At 39.5% G+C, this 20,466-nt stretch overlaps 5 protein-coding genes across 5 annotated transcripts; 3 read left to right on the forward strand and 2 right to left on the reverse strand.

Annotated features, from left to right (window-relative positions):
• Positions 1-405: 405 nt before the first annotated feature.
• LOC114522539 (ribosome biogenesis protein NSA2 homolog) lies at positions 406-3,102 on the reverse strand. The gene is made up of 11 exons (XM_028543250.1): positions 2,952-3,102; positions 2,732-2,799; positions 2,577-2,642; positions 2,436-2,489; positions 2,119-2,269; positions 1,805-1,889; positions 1,616-1,710; positions 1,303-1,341; positions 1,026-1,127; positions 887-938; positions 406-773 (listed from the first exon to the last, which is right to left on the reverse strand). The coding sequence occupies exons 1-11, from the start codon at positions 2,952-2,954 to the stop codon at positions 706-708; spliced, it is 783 nt and encodes a 260-aa protein (XP_028399051.1). The 5' UTR covers positions 2,955-3,102; the 3' UTR covers positions 406-705.
• Positions 3,103-3,380: 278 nt separating this feature from the next.
• Positions 3,381-6,223, forward strand: LOC114522475 (isocitrate dehydrogenase [NAD] subunit alpha, mitochondrial-like). The gene is made up of 12 exons (XM_028543161.1): positions 3,381-3,505; positions 3,693-3,740; positions 3,833-3,916; positions 4,064-4,178; positions 4,293-4,350; positions 4,426-4,555; positions 4,639-4,772; positions 4,890-4,992; positions 5,079-5,143; positions 5,290-5,374; positions 5,572-5,724; positions 5,933-6,223. Exons 1-12 carry the CDS (start codon positions 3,401-3,403, stop codon positions 6,011-6,013), a joined length of 1,161 nt encoding a protein of 386 aa, XP_028398962.1. The 5' UTR covers positions 3,381-3,400; the 3' UTR covers positions 6,014-6,223.
• On the reverse strand, positions 5,720-18,748 carry LOC114522477 (swi5-dependent recombination DNA repair protein 1 homolog). Its single transcript, XM_028543163.1, has 6 exons — positions 18,532-18,748; positions 18,415-18,443; positions 18,163-18,319; positions 17,924-18,069; positions 17,395-17,592; positions 5,720-5,805 (listed from the first exon to the last, which is right to left on the reverse strand). Exons 1-5 carry the CDS (start codon positions 18,563-18,565, stop codon positions 17,410-17,412), a joined length of 549 nt encoding a protein of 182 aa, XP_028398964.1. The 5' UTR covers positions 18,566-18,748; the 3' UTR covers positions 5,720-5,805; positions 17,395-17,409.
• On the forward strand, positions 7,212-16,978 carry LOC114522472 (proprotein convertase subtilisin/kexin type 5-like). The gene is made up of 19 exons (XM_028543157.1): positions 7,212-7,823; positions 7,933-8,037; positions 8,179-8,271; positions 8,809-8,914; positions 8,998-9,035; positions 9,210-9,286; positions 9,370-9,458; positions 9,867-10,039; positions 10,484-10,696; positions 10,889-10,989; positions 11,128-11,349; positions 11,755-12,047; positions 12,352-12,518; positions 13,049-13,335; positions 13,444-13,787; positions 13,869-14,187; positions 14,388-14,599; positions 14,788-15,522; positions 15,665-16,978. The coding sequence occupies exons 1-19, from the start codon at positions 7,641-7,643 to the stop codon at positions 16,708-16,710; spliced, it is 4,803 nt and encodes a 1,600-aa protein (XP_028398958.1). The 5' UTR covers positions 7,212-7,640; the 3' UTR covers positions 16,711-16,978.
• Positions 18,712-20,272, forward strand: LOC114522476 (uncharacterized protein C3orf38 homolog). Its single transcript, XM_028543162.1, has 3 exons — positions 18,712-18,883; positions 19,075-19,256; positions 19,450-20,272. The coding sequence occupies exons 1-3, from the start codon at positions 18,766-18,768 to the stop codon at positions 20,152-20,154; spliced, it is 1,005 nt and encodes a 334-aa protein (XP_028398963.1). The 5' UTR covers positions 18,712-18,765; the 3' UTR covers positions 20,155-20,272.
• The last annotated feature ends 194 nt before the right edge of the window (positions 20,273-20,466 follow it).

Raw genomic sequence — 20,466 nt, forward strand, 5'->3', positions numbered from 1 at the left:
TGTAACACGTGTTGTGATGTCAAAGATGATGTAGAGATTACAAGATATGGGCTTTGAAGAGATTAAATAAGAGTTTTCAAGTGAAATCGTGAAAGACACATCCTAATTTATTTGGATGCGTCAAGACCCAAACGTGGTGGGCTAGTATACTAAAAATAGTTGTGTTTAGACTTTTAAGATGTCTCTGACGTGTTGAAAAAGAGATATTCTCTCTCCCTTTCCAAAGAAACTTATTTGCAGACGTTTCTTGGTCAATTTTTTAACAATATATATATATATATATATATATATATATATATATATATATATATATATATATATATATATATATATGGATTACGGTTCAAACAAATAATGCTTTAGCAAACATGAAACATGAAAAAGCAAATATGATTAAGAGTTATTGTTATTATGTTCAATAAAGACAACAATTACAATATTCAGCACATTAATGAAAATGATTAAAGATAACACTGAAGTGTCACATACAAATGTATGCATATGCTTCAAAATATAATTTAAATATTATGTGCACTGTTTTTGTCTTATCTGTGTCCTATCTCGCATATTGCTTCCCACATTTACGGCTTCATTCACACTTTTGTTGAAAAAAGCGTGAATATCACTGATGACTCTTCACCTGACAGGTGAATTTACAGTGATTTAATATTAAACAAAGCTGGCTGAAAAAATCCCTTACCGATATTACACCAGTAACACAGCATTTATACAACCATCATTCTCAGGATTGTTCGTAACTTGTGCATATTTTCCTAAAATATAAACTTGCCAGTCAGATCAGGTTTTAAGTTAATTCAGATACAAAAAGCAATGGTGGGAAAGAAATTTCATGATTCTTTTTTCACAATTTTTAAACAAGTCTTACCCCAAACAACTTTTCCACCTTGAGTTACAAGCCCGAGTTCACTAACATTCACCTGGAATACAATGAAATTCATTAGAAAAATAACTAAACATGTATGCATTATAAACTTATTAGCAAAGAACAGTGTAATATATAATACCTCAATAACTGTCCCCTTTGTGATAACACCCAGGGATGTGTACATAGGAGATTGTGGATTCTTCTTTATCCCAATAATTGGAAGACAAAACGTTGCTTTTAGCTGTGGGAAGGAAAATATTCATTATTCGAATGAATGAAGAAATTTTACAAAATGAGTACTGTAAGAACAGATATATGCTCATGAGTACAGTGCAGTTAGTCTCGGTTTAAATATTTGAAAACAATGTTAAATAGCTTAGGAACTACTAACAAAGGTTATTTCAAACTGTACGTACCTCTGGATGGGTGACATGAGCTTTCTTGAATCGTAAACCCTGTGATAGGAAAGAGTCTAGTTAGGGCAATTCACTGTACATCAGAAACAATTTTATCTGTTTCATTTCTTGTATGTATATGTGAGCAAGACACTCTTCTTTTCAAATTAAGACACAGTGCAATGAAAATTTGATTAGGAATTCATCATCATTGCACAATAAAGAAAAAACAAACCCATATAGGGTTGTCACACAGATAACAGTGTGGGACTTGTTAAATAAGTTCCCAAATAAAAAATGTGATGCTGCAATATGCTTTCCACCGGATCCTCACCATTGGTCTGATAAATCTTTCATATTTTGGTGGTTTTCTTGTGAAGCCTTCACCAACGTAACAAGCTTTCGTGACCATCCTTTTCCAACCTTTTCCTAAATGAGTGATGAAATATTTAATCTAAAAATCTCAATGTACTTCAACTTTATGAATAATTAACAGAAAAAACATTAGGGAATAAAATATTACTTCTTGACTTTCCAGTTTTGACAACTTTGAAGACTTCATTCTCTCCAACTGCCTTCACTTTTGGCAGTGGTACTTCCCATTTACCCTGAGGAAAATTAGACTGTTAGTTTACAGCAAGACTATGCAAATTTGTTGGACTAGTTTGAACATAAGAAGGCAGTGCAAATATCAATAGCTATGCCCTTGACAAGTGCCAAAGCAAATAATTGCCAGGGCTATGTATGTTCCAACCATGTTATTCTGAAGAGACTATACTAGCTCCTTCTGAGAAACAGGGCTCAGGACCATTTGATAGTCTATTCAATTGAACTCACAGCTTTTTCTTTTCTTTTCTGTTTAATCATGTTACTCAAGACTTTAGCTCGTGATTGTCCCTCTCGATCTAAAAGATAAGCTGGTACAGCTCCATCTGGAACTTTATCCTCATTTCTTGTCTTTGTTTTCTTTTCTTGGTGCATTTTAATACTAATGGAGAAGATCAGAATTTAAGAGATGCAGCTTTTGAGAAGATCACACCTCATAAATGTTAGTTTTACTAAATCAAGCAAACTTTGTGTGACATCAGACTTTCAGTGTTTCACATTTTTTAATAAAAAAGAACTATTGTGAGTCATATATTAATGATACTTACGTCTTTTTCATTTGCACCTTTTCTGCATGTCGTTTTTTGTTGTAAAGTTTGGCTCTGAACAAAAATATCAAGTTCCATTAGTGATATGTGATCCTTGGTTGAAACAAAAGTTGAAATTCTCCTACTAGTGCAAATTCCTACCTAAGTCCATGGAGTTTTCTTGCATGTTCAGCTCTTTCATGGACCTGTCTTGCTTCCTTTTTCCGTCTGTAAGTATATAAAAACATTTAACACTTAAGAAAATACTTTAATACCACAGTGATTTATCAGTCTTCAATTGAAATCAGACAACTTACTTTCTTTCAAAATGATCCAATCGGTAGCCATGTCTCTTCCTAGATAACTCGATGTGTTCATTTTGAGGCTAAATTGCAATCAGGCAGTCAGATACTAAAGTATTTGGCGTTTTTGCTAAGACTATTGCTAGATGATTTCACTATAAATTACAATGGTCAGGAAGCCGACGAGAAAAAAACAAATATCTTTCACAATACAAAGAGAAGCTAGCTGGCTTACCATCTCTGATATATCCCAGAATAAAGGATTAATATGCAATAAAAATTATCCAAGATCACAACCAGATTCTTTCCAAAATCTCACATTTCTCTCGCTTTATTTATCAAACAAAAAATTTACAACAAACATGTGTAAAGTTATGAATGAAATCTGGAAGAATAATAATCTCTAAGTGCCCTGCACTATCCCCTACGCATAACCCTATATAACCTTTATAAATTATCCCTTTAAAACCCTAGAGTTACACATTCTTCCTTTATACTGAAGATTAACCCCAATTTTCACACAAAGTCCTGAAACAATATTAGGTATCCCCATACATCCTTGTTGATCACCTCGTTCGACCTTTTATGCGGCTTATTGTCGGCAGTCGGTCAAAGTACGAGAAGCGGGCGGCGATTGCGAAATATTCATTTTTGTTGACGTGAATAAATTAAATTTGAGCCAAGATGGCGATTTCCAGCAGAGCTATCAAACAAGGGGCTCGATATTTCGGCGCTGTTTGCGGAGAATTATCGACAGGAAAAGGACTACAGAGCCTTTTTTTAAAACAAGTAAGTGTTAGCCTATTGCGATTTCTATTAATCGAAAAATTTTGTTCAAGTTGTATGGGTTATAGATAATTTTTCCTCAGGGAGGAGTGACAGCGCAAAACAACTGCTTTCTAAAACTCGAATATACGATACTAAAGTGATAGAGTAAAAAGGCACTTTAAAAGTTGTAAAAACTCTTCGTTTTTAGAGTTCTCTTTTACCAACAAAATTGAAAAAGTTATGTTTAAGCACAGAGGTATAGTTGAAAGCTAATAAGTTATAAAACGTGTACAGCATGTATTGTTTATAAAAAACAGACAGTAAACTTTATAACAACCACATTTTAAGGTAAGAAAAGTTACCCTCATGCCAGGCCATGGCATTGGTCCTGAGATCTCTAATGCTGTGAAAGAAGTGTTTAGCGCAGCTGAGGTAAGCATTTTGTAGGATTTCCAAGTTATCTGCTCCAGTGCACTATGTTAACCGAAGCGGAAAGCCAGATTGCAGAGTGTGGCAGTTTTGGGTGAGATCTTGGGTAAAAATTCCGTGTTTAGTAAGTCGTAATTTCATTCATTCAAGGTTCCTATAACTTGGGAAGAAGTCAATGTGGAACCAATTGTCCTACCAAGTGGAAGAACCACGGTCCCACCGCAAGTAATCAAGTCTATCAATCAGAATAAAGTGGGTCTGAAAGGTACACTTAATGTACATTAGTGGAGCCAGCCTGACGCTTAAGTCGTGATATGCTAATCGATAAGGAATATTAATTTGGTATTTAATATGAAAACAACAAATTTCTATGTTATAGGACCGATGGAAACAAAGATTGGAAAAGGCCATGTATCATTGAATCTTACTTTAAGAAAGTAGGATTAAACATTATAATTATTTAAGAAATGTTAATCAAATAATAAAAAGGTGTTGTTTACTATCCACTGTAGGACATTCAACTTGTTTGCCAATGTGCGTCCATGCTGCTCAATTGAAGGTTACCCTACTGCATACAAGGATGTCAATCTTGTCACCATTCGTGAAAACACAGAGGGTGAATACAGTGGCATTGAGCATTTGGTAGGCACAAAAAGTCTCCAGGGTATTTCATCCTTTGCTGGATTGCAGTGCTTGCTATCAATTTCCTGCTATGTCGATTTCAGGTTGTTGAGGGAGTTGTTCAGAGCATCAAACTGATTACAAAGAATGCATCATCCAGAGTTGCTGAGTATGCATTCAGTTATGCCAGAGCAAACAACAGACATACTGTTACAGCCGTACACAAGGCAAATATCATGTAAGCAGATCACAAGTTTGTAGTTCATCCTATGCTCTTCAGGATTATTTTGTCAAATGTCGCTCCAGTGCTCGACATTTACTCTGTCATAAATTCATGCCCTTTCAATGGATACAGGCGGAAATCCGATGGGCTGTTCCTGCAGTGTTGTCGTGAAGTTGCAGAGAAGTACAAAGACATTAGATACCAGGAAACGTATCTTGATACAACCTGCCTAAATGTAAGCACCCATTCTCCCAGCACCACACCAGCACCGCCTCTTCATCAGGAGTTTTCAAAAACATTCTTGTTTCATCTACCACATAGATTGTAAAAGATCCAAGCCAGTACGATGTGTTGGTCATGCCAAACCTGTATGGTGACATACTGAGGTAGTTGATGACACCATGTTGGACAATTTTAACCAACAACTGTCGCTACCAAACACCATATAAACATTAACGCCACACAACCTCGCAATGCAATTTTGCTTTCACATACACCGAGATGACTTCCAACCATTCAAATTTTTTTGCAGCGATCTTTGCGCTGGATTAGTTGGAGGTCTTGGTGTCACACCAAGCGGAAATATTGGTGAAGATGGAGTAGCCATATTTGAATCGGTAATTTATAAACTTTGGGTAAAACAGGCAAAGCTGTTATAGCCTAAAATTATGTGGGTTTCCCTGTCTTCTGCAAATGTAATCCCATACAGAATAGTGGAAAACTGGTAGACCTGCCTGATATGAGTTTGTTCTCCATGAAAATACTGAAACCATATGTTTACTGTTTTAAAATATCTGACCTCACCTCTTGCCAGGTTCACGGAACAGCCCCAGATATCGCTGGAGAAGACAAGGCAAATCCCACAGCATTGTTGCTAAGCGCCGTGATGATGTTACGTCATATGAATCTTGGTGAACACGCGAGCCAAATTGAACAAGCAACGCTTTCCACCATCAAAGAAGGAAAGGTAGGATAGGGGTAAACTTTGAAACAGGAACTCTACGTTCATGAGTCTCTTCCGGCCCACGTTCCCATTCTCTTTGGAGCTCTGTTTTAAATGAAAAATGAAATGATCCCAGTTAACTTAACAGCTGTGATTCAACCAAACGTGAAATCAGTGACAATGAAATGAACTCAAACTGTTTTAACTTAAAATCATCTCTTGCTTAATCTAGGTTCGCACGCGCGATCTTGGTGGGGACGCAAGCTGCTCAGCTTTTACAGAAGAAATCTGCAACAATCTAAAACGATCTTAGCTGCGAGAACATAAATAACAGTTGTCTTTTACACTGGACGGAATGTACCCAGGGACATAAAATGATCTCGCAGGATTCTACATAAATTGTTGACATATAAAGCCATTGCGTTTAAAATCATTTCATGTGATCAATGGCTGTATTTATTAGTGAGAAGAAAAAAACTTTGGCTGTAAATATTTTTCGCTGAAATAAATAAATTTGCCAAGATGATTGTGTGTGGTGATATATATTGAGTGTTGATCTACAAGGATCCTGTCGAAATGAACAGTGGGTCACTTTAGTTTGTGATGTAATATTTCGACAGAAAGATATACCACTCCAGTTTATGGTATACGCAACTGGGCTATTCAAGGTGAAAGAAATAGAAATGAAGGAACTGGGAATGGACAGAGGAACGAAAAAACACGGAATCTATAAAACCTGTAACGAGAAAAGACGGAATTTCTGAATAGGCTGTAACAGCTGTTAAAACATGTCATGAAAGAACTCAAACATGAATCCAATGTTTGTTTCAGGATATTAAAAGGAACACATATCACAGTTGAGCTATTCAAATAAGACACAACAAAGGTTCCTCTGGCAATTATTCGGTATTTGCTAAAAGTACCAGATGGAAAATAATTGAAGTAAGATATCAGTCACATGACTAATGCATTTAAACATCAATCTTCCAAATCATCATATTAAAAAATCGCAGGTCTGGGCTATATCAATCAACACACAATGTTGAAGCTTAAGGAAGCCGCATTTTAAATCCAATAAGGGGTGTAAGGGCATAGCAATTTCATTTATATTGAATTGGTTTTGCTTGAGACGGTAAGAGACTAAAAGTAGCCTGCCCTGTTCTGTATTTCATTATCAGCGATATCTAGAGACGATCAGATAACAGCTTAAAGAGCAGCTGGGTATTTGCAATCAAGAGAGGAACTTAAAACGACCGGGAAGAATAGATTGCTCTCAAGCGGGTGTTGAAAGACATTTTCCACAGGACGCTTGGTTGAAACCTTAGCAGCAGTCACGTACGATGCTTATTTCACCCACTGTAGTACTTCAGTTAACTCACAGTATAGAAGATAGTAATCCCCCCAAAAAGAAGAAACGAACCATTAAACTAGATCTTAAGCAGATCGTAAGTCGCTTTAAGTCGCAACCTGTGGGGAGACTTCGACAGCCCACCCTTCTATTGATAAATTAATTATTTTGACAGGCTTGCAAACAATGTTGGCACTTTTCGAGGCTGCCTGGAGGCTAATCTAACCGTGCCTGCATTATTAGTAAACCTTCATACATGTACGCACACGAGGGAGAAAAACACGCAGTTGTTTTTATTGAAAACTACAGTGGTCAAAACAAGCGCAAATGCGACTACCACGCGCTAGAAGACCGCATAATTTGCGTACCGGAAGTTCGTAAATTGTGACGTCACAGCTAAAGGAAGTCGTTGCTGAAGGCTAGCAACTTGGGTTATGTTTTGAAATAATTTCAAGTATGGATATGTCAAGTATATATCTTATAGCATAAGGATCGAGATATCTCTTATTAGAGTGCTCCACGGCGATCTAAATGCTTTTGGACATAAAGTATATCAATACATACATTCAACAACATCGGCGGTGAATCCGTCATGATTTTTCTAGCGATCGTACGTAAGGTTTTTCTTGTGTGTATTTTTATACAACTACGAGTAGGTAGCGACGCATCATCATCACAATACTACACGAATACATGGGCAGTTCACATCCCAAACGTAGACCAGGAAAAAGTGAATGAAATTGCTCGTCGACATGGCATGATAAACCTTGGTCAGGTAAGGTTAAAACCGTAGAAATATCTGTGTATGACGATGTATACAAGAAGCAAGCTTTGAGGAATTACAGAGGCTCTTTATAGAACGTGTTACAAAATTATCTTACAAGGTTGGAACTCTTGACGGGTACTACCATTTCAAACATCGTGCGCATTCAAAGCGTATGCGACGGGAATCGCTGGAGCATACTTCACGATTGTCTAGGGAGATTAAGGTTTGTCACGATTCTTTTGTATTATTTGGCGATTTAATACTACAGCATCGTAGACGTCGACAATATCGTGCCGAAGAAGACCAATGTTTTTGACACACGCTGACATACAAATTAAAACCATCTTATTTCGCTTTTCGGCAGGTAAAATGGGTCGAACAGCAAGCTGTTAAAAGAAGAGTGAAAAGAGATGCCTTATTATTTCCCGATCCCTTGTGGAACAAACAGTGGTATTTGGTAAGAAATTCATTATAATTATCTCATACTCTCTTCAAAATTAGAATTCCTCAAAGTCCTAGAATAATGGAATCATTCTAAAATGTAGCAATTTTCCGTACAGAGATATAATATTTGTCAACAAACTGCCCTTGGGGGTAGAGAAAGTACGGAAATACCAAAAATATAGCTTTCCTCGTTTTAAAAGCCGGCTTGCTATTTTTCTGGTGAACATGCCCTAAGGAAATACTTAGAAAAAAAGCCTTTAAATGTATATTGGCTTGTCCAATAAAAATTTCAAGTGTTTGTATTGCACAATAGCATTTATGTGATGCATGATTAGACTTTTACTTCCTAGCTTGGATTGTATCATAGCTGTTCAAATATTTGATTGCATAAATAGGTTGGATAGATATTGCCCGGCACTAAGTCCATCTAAAACCTCAATATTCTAGCCCTGTTTGTACTTTATCATAAGATTAGAGTCCTGTCAGTAATGATTATAACACATCCTTCAAAGTTAATAAATGAATCTCTTTTTTTTATGATATTTTCAAGCATAATAATGCAAAGCTGTTCAAGAATTATGACCACAATGTTATAGCTGTGTGGAAACAGTTGAACTACACAGGCCGAGGTGTTTCTGTGTCAATCTTAGATGACGGTCAGTCTAAATTCACACATCATAATTAACTTTGCATTACAACTTATATAACTACAATAATTTAATATGTATTTATCATGTAGGAATCGAAAAAGACCATCCTGACCTGAAAGCAAATTATGTATGTAGGATATTATTGGAAAATATTCAATTTTAGGTTCCAATAGGGCAGAATAGCATTCAACATGACAAGAATACTGCCTATATATCATAGAATTTCAATTTTTTTCACACCATCATAAGTGTACCGGCACAAATAAACACCAAGTTATCTTTCAATTCAAATATTGCATAGGATCCTGATGCGAGTTTTGACTACAACAGCAACGATCCTGACCCTCAACCAAGACCAACGTATAATGACGAAAACAGGTGTGTTACTCACCACCAGAAACTATTACAACCTACTGTAATACTGTTCCTCTCACAGCCTTTCTTCCCTTTCCTTCTATCAGGCATGGAACAAGATGTGCTGGTGAGGTCGCCGCGGTTGCTGGAAACACTCATTGTGGTGTTGGCGTTGCTTATGGTGCCAAAGTTGGAGGTCAACAAATATTTCATCAGCTTGACTTTTAGCAAATAACCTTTCGCTTAGTTGTCGATAACCTATCACAACTCCAGTCTGTTGATAGCATCAATTAAAGTAACTCATTGTTCATGTACATGCGTGTGTACCTATTTTTATACCCACTCTCTATTGTTGCATTCAAGCGGGTATCTTTCAGCGTCACACTGTACCCTTTCTGTACATTCGATATGCATATCTTTGGATTAAAGTTAAACACATTATATGGTTTTTATTACGGATTAAGCAATATTTCATCGCTGAAACATTCCTACAAGCTTACGTATTCATGTGCTTCAAAGCGCGCATATTCCCTTGTCAACACGCAGTCAATGTTTCCTGCGAAAAGCAATGATTTCTGAGGAGATTACTCTTCTATTTTTCCAGGTATTCGTATGTTAGACGGTGAGGTGACGGATGTTGTAGAAGCGCACTCCTTAAGTTACAAACCAGAGCATATAGATATTTACAGTTCAAGCTGGGGGCCAGACGATGATGGAAAGACGGTGGACGGACCAGGTCCACTTGCAAAAGTCGCATTCTCCGAAGGAATCGCTAAGGTGCGAAACATGATAAATGTTATCATACGGATTGAAAAAAAAAACACCTCAGACATCTTTCTCAGGTAGTTCAGGCAGAACCACGAGAGCTTAGAATCTGAACCACCACGTTTGAGATATCTTTCTCAGGTAGTTCAGACACAAACAACCACAACTTATTGTAGAATACTACCCACATTGGACCACCACGTTTGAGATATCTTTCTCAGGTAGTTCAGACACAAACCACGACAACTTATTGTAGAATACTACCTACACTAGACCACCACGTTTGAGATATCTTTCTCAGGTAGTTCAGACACAAACCACGACAGCTTATTGTAGAATACTACCTACACCAGACCACCACGTTTGAGATATCTTTCTTAGCTGGACCACCAGATTGTTCAGATACCATCCAAACTACAAGATGTTCACCATCATTATATCCGTGTTTTCGTTTAGGGTCGTGGTGGTCTTGGGAATATCTTCGTGTGGGCATCAGGGAACGGTGGTCGTGATCAAGATAATTGCAACTGTGATGGTTACACGAACAGTATTTATACCCTGTCTATTAGTTCTGCGACTGAACATGGTACCAGCCCTTGGTATTCAGAATTCTGTGCTTCCACGCTGGCGTCAACTTTTAGTAGCGGTTCCTGGGGAATGAGGAAAATAGTAAGTGATTACTTCCCGCCAAAGTTGGGATGAACGTGACTCTGGCATAAGAATTGATGACTATCTCGTGGAAACTCAGGCTTTTTCTGTTTGAGAGTTCATGCATGAGTATCCCTTTGAATCTCTGGCTTGTTAATCTCTCTCGCTTAAGCCGGGCATGTCTCGCCTTCTAAACTCTTTTTCCGGCTTCAGGTAACAACAGATCTCCATCATAGATGTACGTCAGACCACACAGGAACTTCGGCCTCTGCTCCACTTGCAGCTGGAATACTTGCACTAGCATTGGAAGCAAAGTAAGCCATTGTCTCAGAGTTTACCCACCGTAAAAATAAAGCAGCGCTCTTAACTAAAGAATTGATTATCATCACTCAAAAGGTGGAGCATACATTTCAAGCGTTTTCATGTTTTTTCCTCGACTTCGTTTCTTTCAGTCCAAAGTTAACGTGGCGAGACATGCAGCATATTGTTGTACGAACGTCAAAACCTGACAAACTTAAGTCGAACGACTGGGTTACCAATGGTGTCGGGCGAAGAATCAGCCATCGCTTTGGCTACGGTTTGTTGGACGCTAAGGACTTAGTAGACCTCGCCAAAAGATGGAAGAGATCCCCTGAGAAACGATGCTGCAGTGAGGCAAAGGATACCACCCCCCGGTGAGGAATTTAACTGAAATAGTTAGAGAGAGACATTATCAATAAACAAGTTTTTGTTTTCCTTTTGCAAAAAAATAACAACAGCAGTTAAACTGGATCTTTCTCGCCAGGCAGAACTGTTTAGGTCAGACAGAATCACCCACCGACAATAAGCTAGTTTTGTAGAAGTTTTTAGCTTTACTGAAACTGTGAAAGTAGCAATGATAAAAATTAGTTTGCAACAATGATAGCGTTTTAGAAGAGACTTTCTGTAGACCTTGTGGACTACCCTTCACATGAATCTTAACCAGATACACGAAAATGAATATGCATAAAAGATATCTGATCTTGCGTTGAAAATGGTTCATTTTGAATACCATTTTTGAACACCATTAACTAGTTTGTGTTTACTTGATTTTGTTCCAGAACAATTCCTGTTAAGGGTAGTCTGACCGTCGAAAGAGATACCACAGGTTGCGAGGGAACTGAGAACCACATCCGGTATTTGGAGCACGTGGAAGTCATACTGTCCTTATCGTTTACACGACGAGGTGATCTCACCATCTACATCACCTCGCCCAAGGGAACACGGTCGACATTACTGGGCAAGCGAAGGCTGGACTACTCAGCAAAAGGATTTAATAACTGGGCGTTCATGTCTACGCATACCTGGGAAGAAAATCCGAGAGGAAAGTGGAAGCTAGAGATCGAGAATGTTGGTAAGTGGTAGCACAAGACGTGCGATAGCGTCATAGTTCAGATAATATCATTCCGGTCCTACCATATCCCACTTCGTACACCACACTCCTATGCCATATCCCACTTCGTACACCACACTCCTGTGCCATATCCCACTTCGTACACCACACTCCTATGCCATATCCCACTTCGTACACCACACTTTTACCATATCCCACTCTTCCTTGTACACAGTTCTGGGTCTGATGATTAGGACAATCGTATATCTCTCATCCGAAAGTATCCTTCAATGAGATCAACTAAACGGAATATCTCTTCTTGCAGGTAGCACTGCTAACACTGGTACTCTAAGAGGCTGGCAGCTCCGTTTCCATGGCACCCAGGAAGAACCAGGGATTGCGTATACAAACTGCTCCAGCGAATGCAAAGGAGGATGTCACGGTCCGACCGCCCGAGACTGTTCCGAGTGTGCGCACTACAGGTCAAACGGAGTAAGTCGAAGCGAAAGTCTTTACTTTTGCATCAAAACGATATATCTTGTGATGTTTCACAAGTTGTCAAAATATTTCATCTCATGAATGTCAGATGTTGGGATGCTGGGTAGCAACAACTACCTGCAGGTGCCTGAACTGTCTAACTGCAAATCCTGGTCAAAAGTCTAGTGCACACTGAAGAGAAGTGAAAAATTTAAAATTTTTTCCAATACAATGTGCAATATGAACCGACTAGAGACTAATAAGACTTTGAAATCATCATCAAATGATGCCACTTAGTTTTGAAGAAATAAAACAAACAACTGAAAAAGTATAATTTTTGTCAATGTTTGGTCTCTGACACAATTTGCAAGTTGCAGGAAAAGTAGACGGTTTTAGACCACGCAAGACTAACTGCAAATATTTTTTGGCTACCAGCATAAATACAAGCATTTTACATGCGTTAACTGAGAGTTAGGTGCCTCAGCCTGTGGCGTTTCATTCAGATGCTTTGTCCAGATCTTCAATCTGTGAGCATTGTCTCTTAGGTTTGTGTAAACAAATGTCACGACAACGAATACGCCGTTGAGGCAACGAAGGATTGCAAGACTTGTTCCAACACTTGTGAGAAATGTAAAGGGCCAGAATTCAACCACTGTACTTCATGTAAAGAACCGAAGCTGCTCAAGGAAGGAATCTGCGTCAAAGACTGCACGGATGGGTGGTTTGCAAACGAGGGAATCTGCCAGAGATGCGATCCCAAATGTCTGACCTGCAGCGGCAAAGCCATATTTTGTACTTCTTGCAAGGAGGATCATAAGCTTGAGATGAACAGGTCAGTTGGTTGGTAGGTAGAGGGTGTGCACGTGCATGTGAGTGCAGTGTATATTGGTAAATAGGGAGGGTTGCAGGGCAAACTCTCATCTTTCTCTCTCACCTCCAGGTGTGTTATCGACTGCAAAAGCAATGAATACGTGTCAAATGACCTCTGTGTGCAGTGCCATCTTTCGTGTTCAACGTGCAACAACGGCAGTGCATGGTCCTGCACTAAATGTGGGGTGACCACAGTAAGTCGTGAAGGGGTAACACATGATGCGTATCTACACAGAGGGATGTGCATGCTGACGTGCCCCTCCGGTTTCTACGGCAGCGATCATCAATGTGTGCCGTGCGATACTTCATGCAAGCATTGCAAAGGTCCGCTGAATACTGATTGTACGTCATGTAAAGATGGATTGGTTAGAACGGACGATGGAACAGGATTGTGTTTAGATAATTGTCCATCGGGTAAGAAGACAAATTTGATACCAGAAACCAGCTTTTTTTTCCTAGATCTACCTGTATTCATTATTATCCTTTCTCTTCCAGGATCAAGTCATAGGATATCCGAGGACACATGTGTGAAATGTGGATCAAATTGTAGCGCATGTGACCCTGATCATCCCTCACACTGCACGGCCTGTGGTCAAGCCATGTTTCTATGGAAACAAAAATGCGTGACGATCGACGCATGTCCGAGGGGTACATACCCCGAGGTACAGAGTTTCCGGTGTAAATACTGTCACCCCTCCTGTGCGGCATGCCTTGGTCCGCCTACCCATTGTACCGCCTGCTCAGGTTATACGTATCTCCATGGAAACGAATGTAAGGCGATTTGCCCGACCGGAACTTACGGTAGAAACAACAAGTAAGTATTACGACTGTTTTGTGCGGACGATTTTCAAATAATGCCATAAGGAAAAGTGAAACTTTCAAAAGAAATAAACTGCAACTGAATGCATTACATTAGTACCATTCTTCGACATTTCAACTGGTTCATTCCTGTAATGTGTTGTCATCGGTTTTCGTAAAAAGTTCAACAGCTTATTCTGATGATATTTCTCGCAGGTGTTTGACGTGTTATGACAACTGTTCCAGCTGTTTCGGAGGCGGTCGTAACGAGTGTTTGACGTGTGACAATGGCTTCGTCTTCTTCGAAAACAGCTGCCTGAAGCAATGTCCCACAGGGATGTTTGCGGATAAAAGAGGACGATGTCAGCCCTGCTCGCTAACGTGCGAGGGATGTTCAGGGATAGCAACGAACTGCACAAAATGCAAAGGTAGAAATACGCCATTTTTTCGCCCGCTTTTTAGCGCAGTAAACTTAGGTGTTCTCGCAACAGGAAAAACGCTTTTCATTACAGAACATTCAAACAATAGAATACATAGAAGATATGAAATACGTCCACAAAATAAATTAAAACATGACACTTTGACATGATCTTTCACATAGGCGTTCTCTTTTTAGAGGGTTTCAGTAAAGATGAAGGAGCATGCAAGTCCATGTGCGAAGATGGGACATTTCATAACAGCACACTGGCTTCTCAAAACGTTGGAAACAAAACACAAGATCATTGCTCAGAATGTCACGTTTCTTGCTCAGTTTGTTCGGGTCCCAGCAAGTACGATTGTCTGAGGTGCAAAGGAGTGAAGTTTAGAGATCCCGAGAGCGGATTGTGCTCGCTTAATTGTCCTGAACGTGGCTACTACGAGGATATCTCAAGTACACTGTGCGAGTCATGCCCCTCCGAGTGTCTGAACTGTGGTAAACCAAGTGTATGTTTGAGATGCGTCCCAGGCTTATGGCTTCACGAAAGGAAGTGTATACCTCATTGCCCTAAAGGATTTTACGGTGAGAATACGACGAACGCATGTGCGCCATGTAATACCGCTTGTAAAGATTGCGCTGGCTCGCCTACAAGTTGTATCGAGTGCGCTTCGCCACGGATATTGTTCAAGAACGAGTGTGTGACCGCATGTCCATCTGGGATGTTTCTATCGAAGGATTTCAACCGATGCTTGCCTTGCGATGGCTCCTGTTTGACATGCGTCGGTGCTGGTAGAAGTCGCTGTACTTCATGTAGGCCAGGGTTGGTCCTGTTTCAAGCGCAGTGCAGATCGAGATGCCCAACTAGGTATTACTTCAATGAATATGTCAAAAACTGTCAGCCATGTGATTACTACTGCAAAGAATGTAGCGGAGGTGAGCCACCTTAATTTGTTTGGTGTTTCAACCCTAATAGTATAGTAGATAGAGGTCTCTACCAAGGGATATAGTGTAAATGTTCAGAAATGTTCAAACGCTTTGTTTATTGTTTCTAACTCAGGATTCTTTCATTTTCTAGGAAATGGTCTGTCAAACTGTAGAAAATGTTTAACACCGTTGGTGCTCGAGAACAATGTTTGCGTAAGAGTGTGTTCGCCCGGTTTCGTTCTGAATCGTGCAGAACGCAAATGCGTTCCGTGTCACGCATCGTGTGCCACGTGCATGGGCTCAACATTCGACCAATGCCTATCGTGCAAGGACAGTAAAGATAGTCTCCAAGGAACTGTGTGTCAAAGGACTTGCCGAGACGGCATGTACAGAAATGGCGAGGGGTCGCGGTGCGAGGCTTGTCATCCGACGTGTCGAACCTGTTCAGGCAGGGGAAAGGTCGCTTGTACCAGCTGCGACCCAAGACGATCCCTGTCCCTCGGTCAGTGTTTATCCCCCTGTCCAGGCAACCAGTATAGGAACAAGGGCTTATGCTACACGTGCAGTACCGGCTGCAAGACGTGCAAAGGATCGACCAGCCAGGAGTGCTTGAGTTGCTACGAAGGCAAAAAACTCTTCAATTTTACTTGCGTCAAGAACTGTCCACCAGGAACCTACGAGGGAGAGTCCAACGGCTTGCCCGAATGTAAGACGTGCCATCCATCGTGCGCAACCTGCACGCAGGCAGGACCCGACGCCTGCACATCGTGTCGTATGGATCTTTACTACCAGGGAAGATACTGCGTTCAAGAATGCTCGATTGACCACAAACTGGACGAGAACACGAGGACCTGCAAAGCGTGTAACACTGACTGCCCTTATACGAACATCACTGGACGGCGCTCGGCTCTGCTTCCTCACCAAAACGACGAGGAGAATTCTTCACGGAATAAAATTGAAAACCATTTCATCTTAATCTCATTGGCAACATGCTTATCGCTGCTCGCGATATTTGCACTTTTCGGTCTTTTCAAACCCCGCTCGAGCAAAGGCTACACAAAAGTTGAGAATAACTCCGCGTCGAGTGTTGAAATATCGAAGAACGACGTCCCAAGTGTTTATATCCGCGATGATCAGTCGGAAAGAATCGCAATGCTTGATGACCACGACCATGATCACGATCATAATGAAATGTAATCGGAATTGAAACCACAACGCCGGAATTTTCCGTATTATAGGAATTGAAGTATTGGAATATTATTCAAGAAATATTTGACTTGCTGTGTTTGCAGTGCAATCCCAAAAATACATTTTTTACAAATTTAAATTCTATATTTTAATATATTATATCAATTGGAAAACATGTCGTATCATTTTCAATACGTGTGGATGCATGTATGTGTGAAAATAGGAGATGGTGAAAAGGCGCGTGCATACACGAATAATACATTTTTAAATTTATACATATTTTGTGTCGTTTCTTTGGTCGCAAAATCGTTTGTTTATGATTACAGTATTCCTTCATCAGACAACCTTGTACGAAATTTGTGCATTCAAAATTCCCACTGCCTACACTACAGATTCTATGCAACACGAGCCAATAAATTGTTTGTAAATCGCTTTGCACTTTGCTTTTATGGTTACGTTTCCTACATTTTCTTACATACTCAATTCTAATACTCTAGTACCATGCCTTTTATCCGCACAACGGTCGAGTTCAGAACAGTAAATTTGTAAAGGCTTTTCCGAAGCAACATTGCGTGCATTTAATAATCCTGTTGTTAAAAATCGCGCATATTTACTGTGGAAAGTATTAAATCCCGGTAAAACTCTATATATACATTAAATATAGCCCAACTACAAAAATCCTTATTTTCCTACCTTGTAATATTTTCCTCAGTAGAACGAATCTTCGTCTTCAGAATATTGTATTAAGTCGTATTTAACTCCCAAACCGTTTAGAAATTCTCCCATAGTTAATGAATGTTCTTGGTTGAACTTCTTAAACAAATCCTGCGCAGCTTGCTGAGAGATGGAACGCCATTTTTTGATCAGTTCTTCAAGATCGTTTAGATTGTTCTGAGGGAAAGAAAAAAATCTCCTAACTGTTCAGCAACAAAACTCTATATAAATATAACTAAATATACTTCCAGAAATGGAGAGAGACGAGAAGAGACTTATCATACAGAGGAGAGATTCACGATCTCGCTAGCACATTGTGAGAAGGGCTCATTAAGGTTTGGCATTTGGGGCGGAGGCCAGATGCCCCCTAGAAGTCATTTGCCTGCCCCCATTAAAAAATTCTCGCAGAATACACGTTGCTATATTTATGATTTTAATCTTTGTCACCTATTTCAATGAATTTGTGTTACCATTAAATATTAATCTTATCTATACCATTATTAATTACCTTGGCTCTGTACATCTTCACCAGCTTTAACTTTCGTAACAATTCTTCCTTATCCTTTAGCATTTTTTCCAATGCCTTCGTTTTATCGTCATCCTCCTTTGAAGTATGACCACACGACTCTCTGACTCTGTCAACGTCGTCGTTCTCTACGAGGAGAAAAGTCAAAAGATAGTCATCACTAGTACATCAAACATTGCAGATCAATGAATCAAGCATTCTTATAACATTTTGGTTAATACCTTTGCGTGCTTTGCCGTTAAACTTGGTTCTTTTACAACGAAAACTCTGCTCTGAGTCTGAGGAAGAACGTTTGCTGCTCAATGGTGAAGTAAATTGTGATGATATCCGTGGACTTTGCATTAGCATTGAAGATTTTGCCTCCTTTTTGTCCATTGCCTAGTAAAAAGTGTTTCAAAGGTCAATCTATAAGCATTTAATATGCACATATCATGATAATACGTCCATATTTTAAAATTCGCAATAACTTGTACCTCATTCGAGATCGCCTTTCCTTTTGACCCTAGAAATATTAACAAAAGCAATGGTTACAGGATTTTCAGTTATATTCAAACTTTGGAGAAGTAAAGAAGCGAATAAGTCCATTTTACCTGCAACGGGAACTTCGTCGCCTTCGTCCGCCATTTTGAATTTCCGCGCCACATTCAGAGCAATACAATTAATTAATTTGATATCCCCCCCTGCAAGAAGCCTACAGCATATTTTCGTGTATTGTTTAGCGATTTTACGGCGGGGGGGTGTAGAGTATGGAAGTTTCAGAAGACTGAAAGATTACTGAACTATACATAAATATGGTGAATGACTGAATGTTTTGAACTGAGAAAATGGATGATTTTGAAAAGAAAGAATGCCTTCAAATCTTGGATCTTCTCACATTGGATAATCTGTTATCTTTGACAGACACTGTAACAAATAGAGTCGTCAGCGCAGAAAATAAGGAAGGTATGTTTAAGACCATTAGGATGGTAAACTGATAAATAGAAGTCACCCATCAAGGCAAAATGCCAGCAAAGTTTTCAAACTATCCAGAATAGTTTTGAACTTGATGTCTCAGCTAGTCTGCTTGTTTTATAACCTGGCAATTCCTCTAATCTCATACAAGTGATACAACTATATTATATGTTTCTAAATAGAGGCTCTGAGTGCTATTATGCTCTACACAAGAAGCAGCGAAGAACTGCTCCGAAGAAGAAAAGTAAGACGGGAAAACCTCTATGAGTATCTTGCCAAACAGGGCCACATTGAGCATCCTGCCGCAGATAAAAACACTTTGCTTAGAAAGGTCTTGAAATTCTGGGAATTAAAGAAACAAGGAGTAAGTATGGATAATTAGAGACATGGCTGGTATAAAATGACCATTGGTGGAATCCAGACATGTCAGTTACTCCCTTTTGAAGAATAATGAAACTTATTTAGAAACTCTGAAAAGTCTCACATTTCATTACGTAGATCAGCCCCAAAAGTTCATGAATGAAGTGAAATCAACATTGTAAATTTTCTTATTTTAGAAAGATGTGAAGGAACTTGGTGATACAGGCTTCATTTTAGCCCAGCCTGGGGACAGAGTAACTGTTGGCTACACTGACCCAGAAACTCAACCAGAGAACAGTGATGAAAATGGTCCAACAATGACAGTTATTAAAAGAGAAGACACCAGCCCAATAAATATTACAAGTGAAGATAATAGTTCACTTACCCCAGAAGAAAAATCCTCAGAAGCCAGTGAAAGTCAAGATCTTGCTATACACTTCTCCTCATGGTTTTATAAACTGCTCAATTCTTTATCTTCAACTCCTGGAACAATCCCAACTGACTGGGGACCACAGCACTTCTGGCAGGATGCAAAGCTAATGGTGCAATGTAACGAACCCTCTGGCCTTCAGGAGACCACGGTGGACAGCGCTAATCTTGTAAGCGAGAAGTTTCTCTCAATGGTCGTCGTTGATCGATTGTGCTTCAACCCCAACCTCTCAAACGACAGCATCAAAGGAAAACGAGATTCTCATGGACTCGTTGTTGTAATGGTTGGTGGAACTGTGCATCGCGGGAAAGAATACTTGGGCGTCTTTGAGCAATCCTTCGGACTTATTCGGGATCCAACTGAGGAAAATAACTGGAAAATTAAGTTCTCAAAACTTATGTTAAAAGCATCAGGTTCATGTCCTAACAACCGGCTGGAAAGCCCAGTAAATCAGGTTCAAGGAACTCCCTGATGTAAATATACAGTTTTCCCCGGGTAGATTTAGTTGATGTGGCCAGTCAAATGTAGTTTCAATAAAAATTAGTTATATACATTTTCCGGCTGTGACTGTGTGATATGTAAGTCTGCGCAAGGTTGAATTGCGAGCAAGAGTTTCTTTGCACTCATTTTGAACGAAAAAACTTGTGTTTTCTTTCGTCAGATCTTGACTTGGGTATCCCTGGTTGTATTTTGAAAATTTCTCCCACCAAACCTTGAAGCAGCTGAAAAATGTTCCGCCAAATTTCGGGTGAAGACGCCGTAGAATAGACGAATAAACTAAACT

Source organism: Dendronephthya gigantea, unplaced genomic scaffold, assembly GCF_004324835.1.
Source record: "Dendronephthya gigantea isolate DGI-Jeju-01 unplaced genomic scaffold, DenGig_1.0 000023F, whole genome shotgun sequence".
In the NCBI taxonomy this organism is placed as follows: domain Eukaryota; kingdom Metazoa; phylum Cnidaria; class Anthozoa; order Malacalcyonacea; family Nephtheidae; genus Dendronephthya; species Dendronephthya gigantea.

Excerpts from the sequence above, each read along its gene's own strand:
- LOC114522539 (XM_028543250.1), bottom strand. Across the intron at positions 1,711-1,804 it reads CAAAACTGGAAAGTCAAGAA|GAAAAGGTTGGAAAAGGATG; the intron begins GTAATATTTTAT and ends TCACTCATTTAG. Across the intron at positions 1,128-1,302 it reads CTCATGTCACCCATCCAGAG|CTAAAAGCAACGTTTTGTCT; the intron begins GTACGTACAGTT and ends TCCTTCCCACAG.
- LOC114522475 (XM_028543161.1), top strand. The coding sequence starts at position 3,401 with ATGGCGATTTCCAGCAGAGCTATCAAACAAGGGGCTCGATATTTCGGC. Across the intron at positions 3,506-3,692 it reads AGAGCCTTTTTTTAAAACAA|AGTTCTCTTTTACCAACAAA; the intron begins GTAAGTGTTAGC and ends CTTCGTTTTTAG. Across the intron at positions 5,725-5,932 it reads CCACCATCAAAGAAGGAAAG|GTTCGCACGCGCGATCTTGG; the intron begins GTAGGATAGGGG and ends TGCTTAATCTAG.
- LOC114522472 (XM_028543157.1), top strand. The coding sequence starts at position 7,641 with ATGATTTTTCTAGCGATCGTACGTAAGGTTTTTCTTGTGTGTATTTTT. Across the intron at positions 9,459-9,866 it reads TTATGGTGCCAAAGTTGGAG|GTATTCGTATGTTAGACGGT; the intron begins GTCAACAAATAT and ends CTATTTTTCCAG. Across the intron at positions 11,350-11,754 it reads GCAAAGGATACCACCCCCCG|AACAATTCCTGTTAAGGGTA; the intron begins GTGAGGAATTTA and ends ATTTTGTTCCAG.
- LOC114522477 (XM_028543163.1), bottom strand. The coding sequence starts at position 18,565 with ATGGCGGACGAAGGCGACGAAGTTCCCGTTGCAG. Across the intron at positions 18,444-18,531 it reads CGACGAAGTTCCCGTTGCAG|GGTCAAAAGGAAAGGCGATC; the intron begins GTAAAATGGACT and ends TAATATTTCTAG. Across the intron at positions 18,070-18,162 it reads TAACGGCAAAGCACGCAAAG|AGAACGACGACGTTGACAGA; the intron begins GTATTAACCAAA and ends TTCTCCTCGTAG.
- LOC114522476 (XM_028543162.1), top strand. The coding sequence starts at position 18,766 with ATGGATGATTTTGAAAAGAAAGAATGCCTTCAAATCTTGGATCTTCTC. Across the intron at positions 18,884-19,074 it reads CAGCGCAGAAAATAAGGAAG|AGGCTCTGAGTGCTATTATG; the intron begins GTATGTTTAAGA and ends GTTTCTAAATAG. Across the intron at positions 19,257-19,449 it reads GGGAATTAAAGAAACAAGGA|AAAGATGTGAAGGAACTTGG; the intron begins GTAAGTATGGAT and ends TTCTTATTTTAG.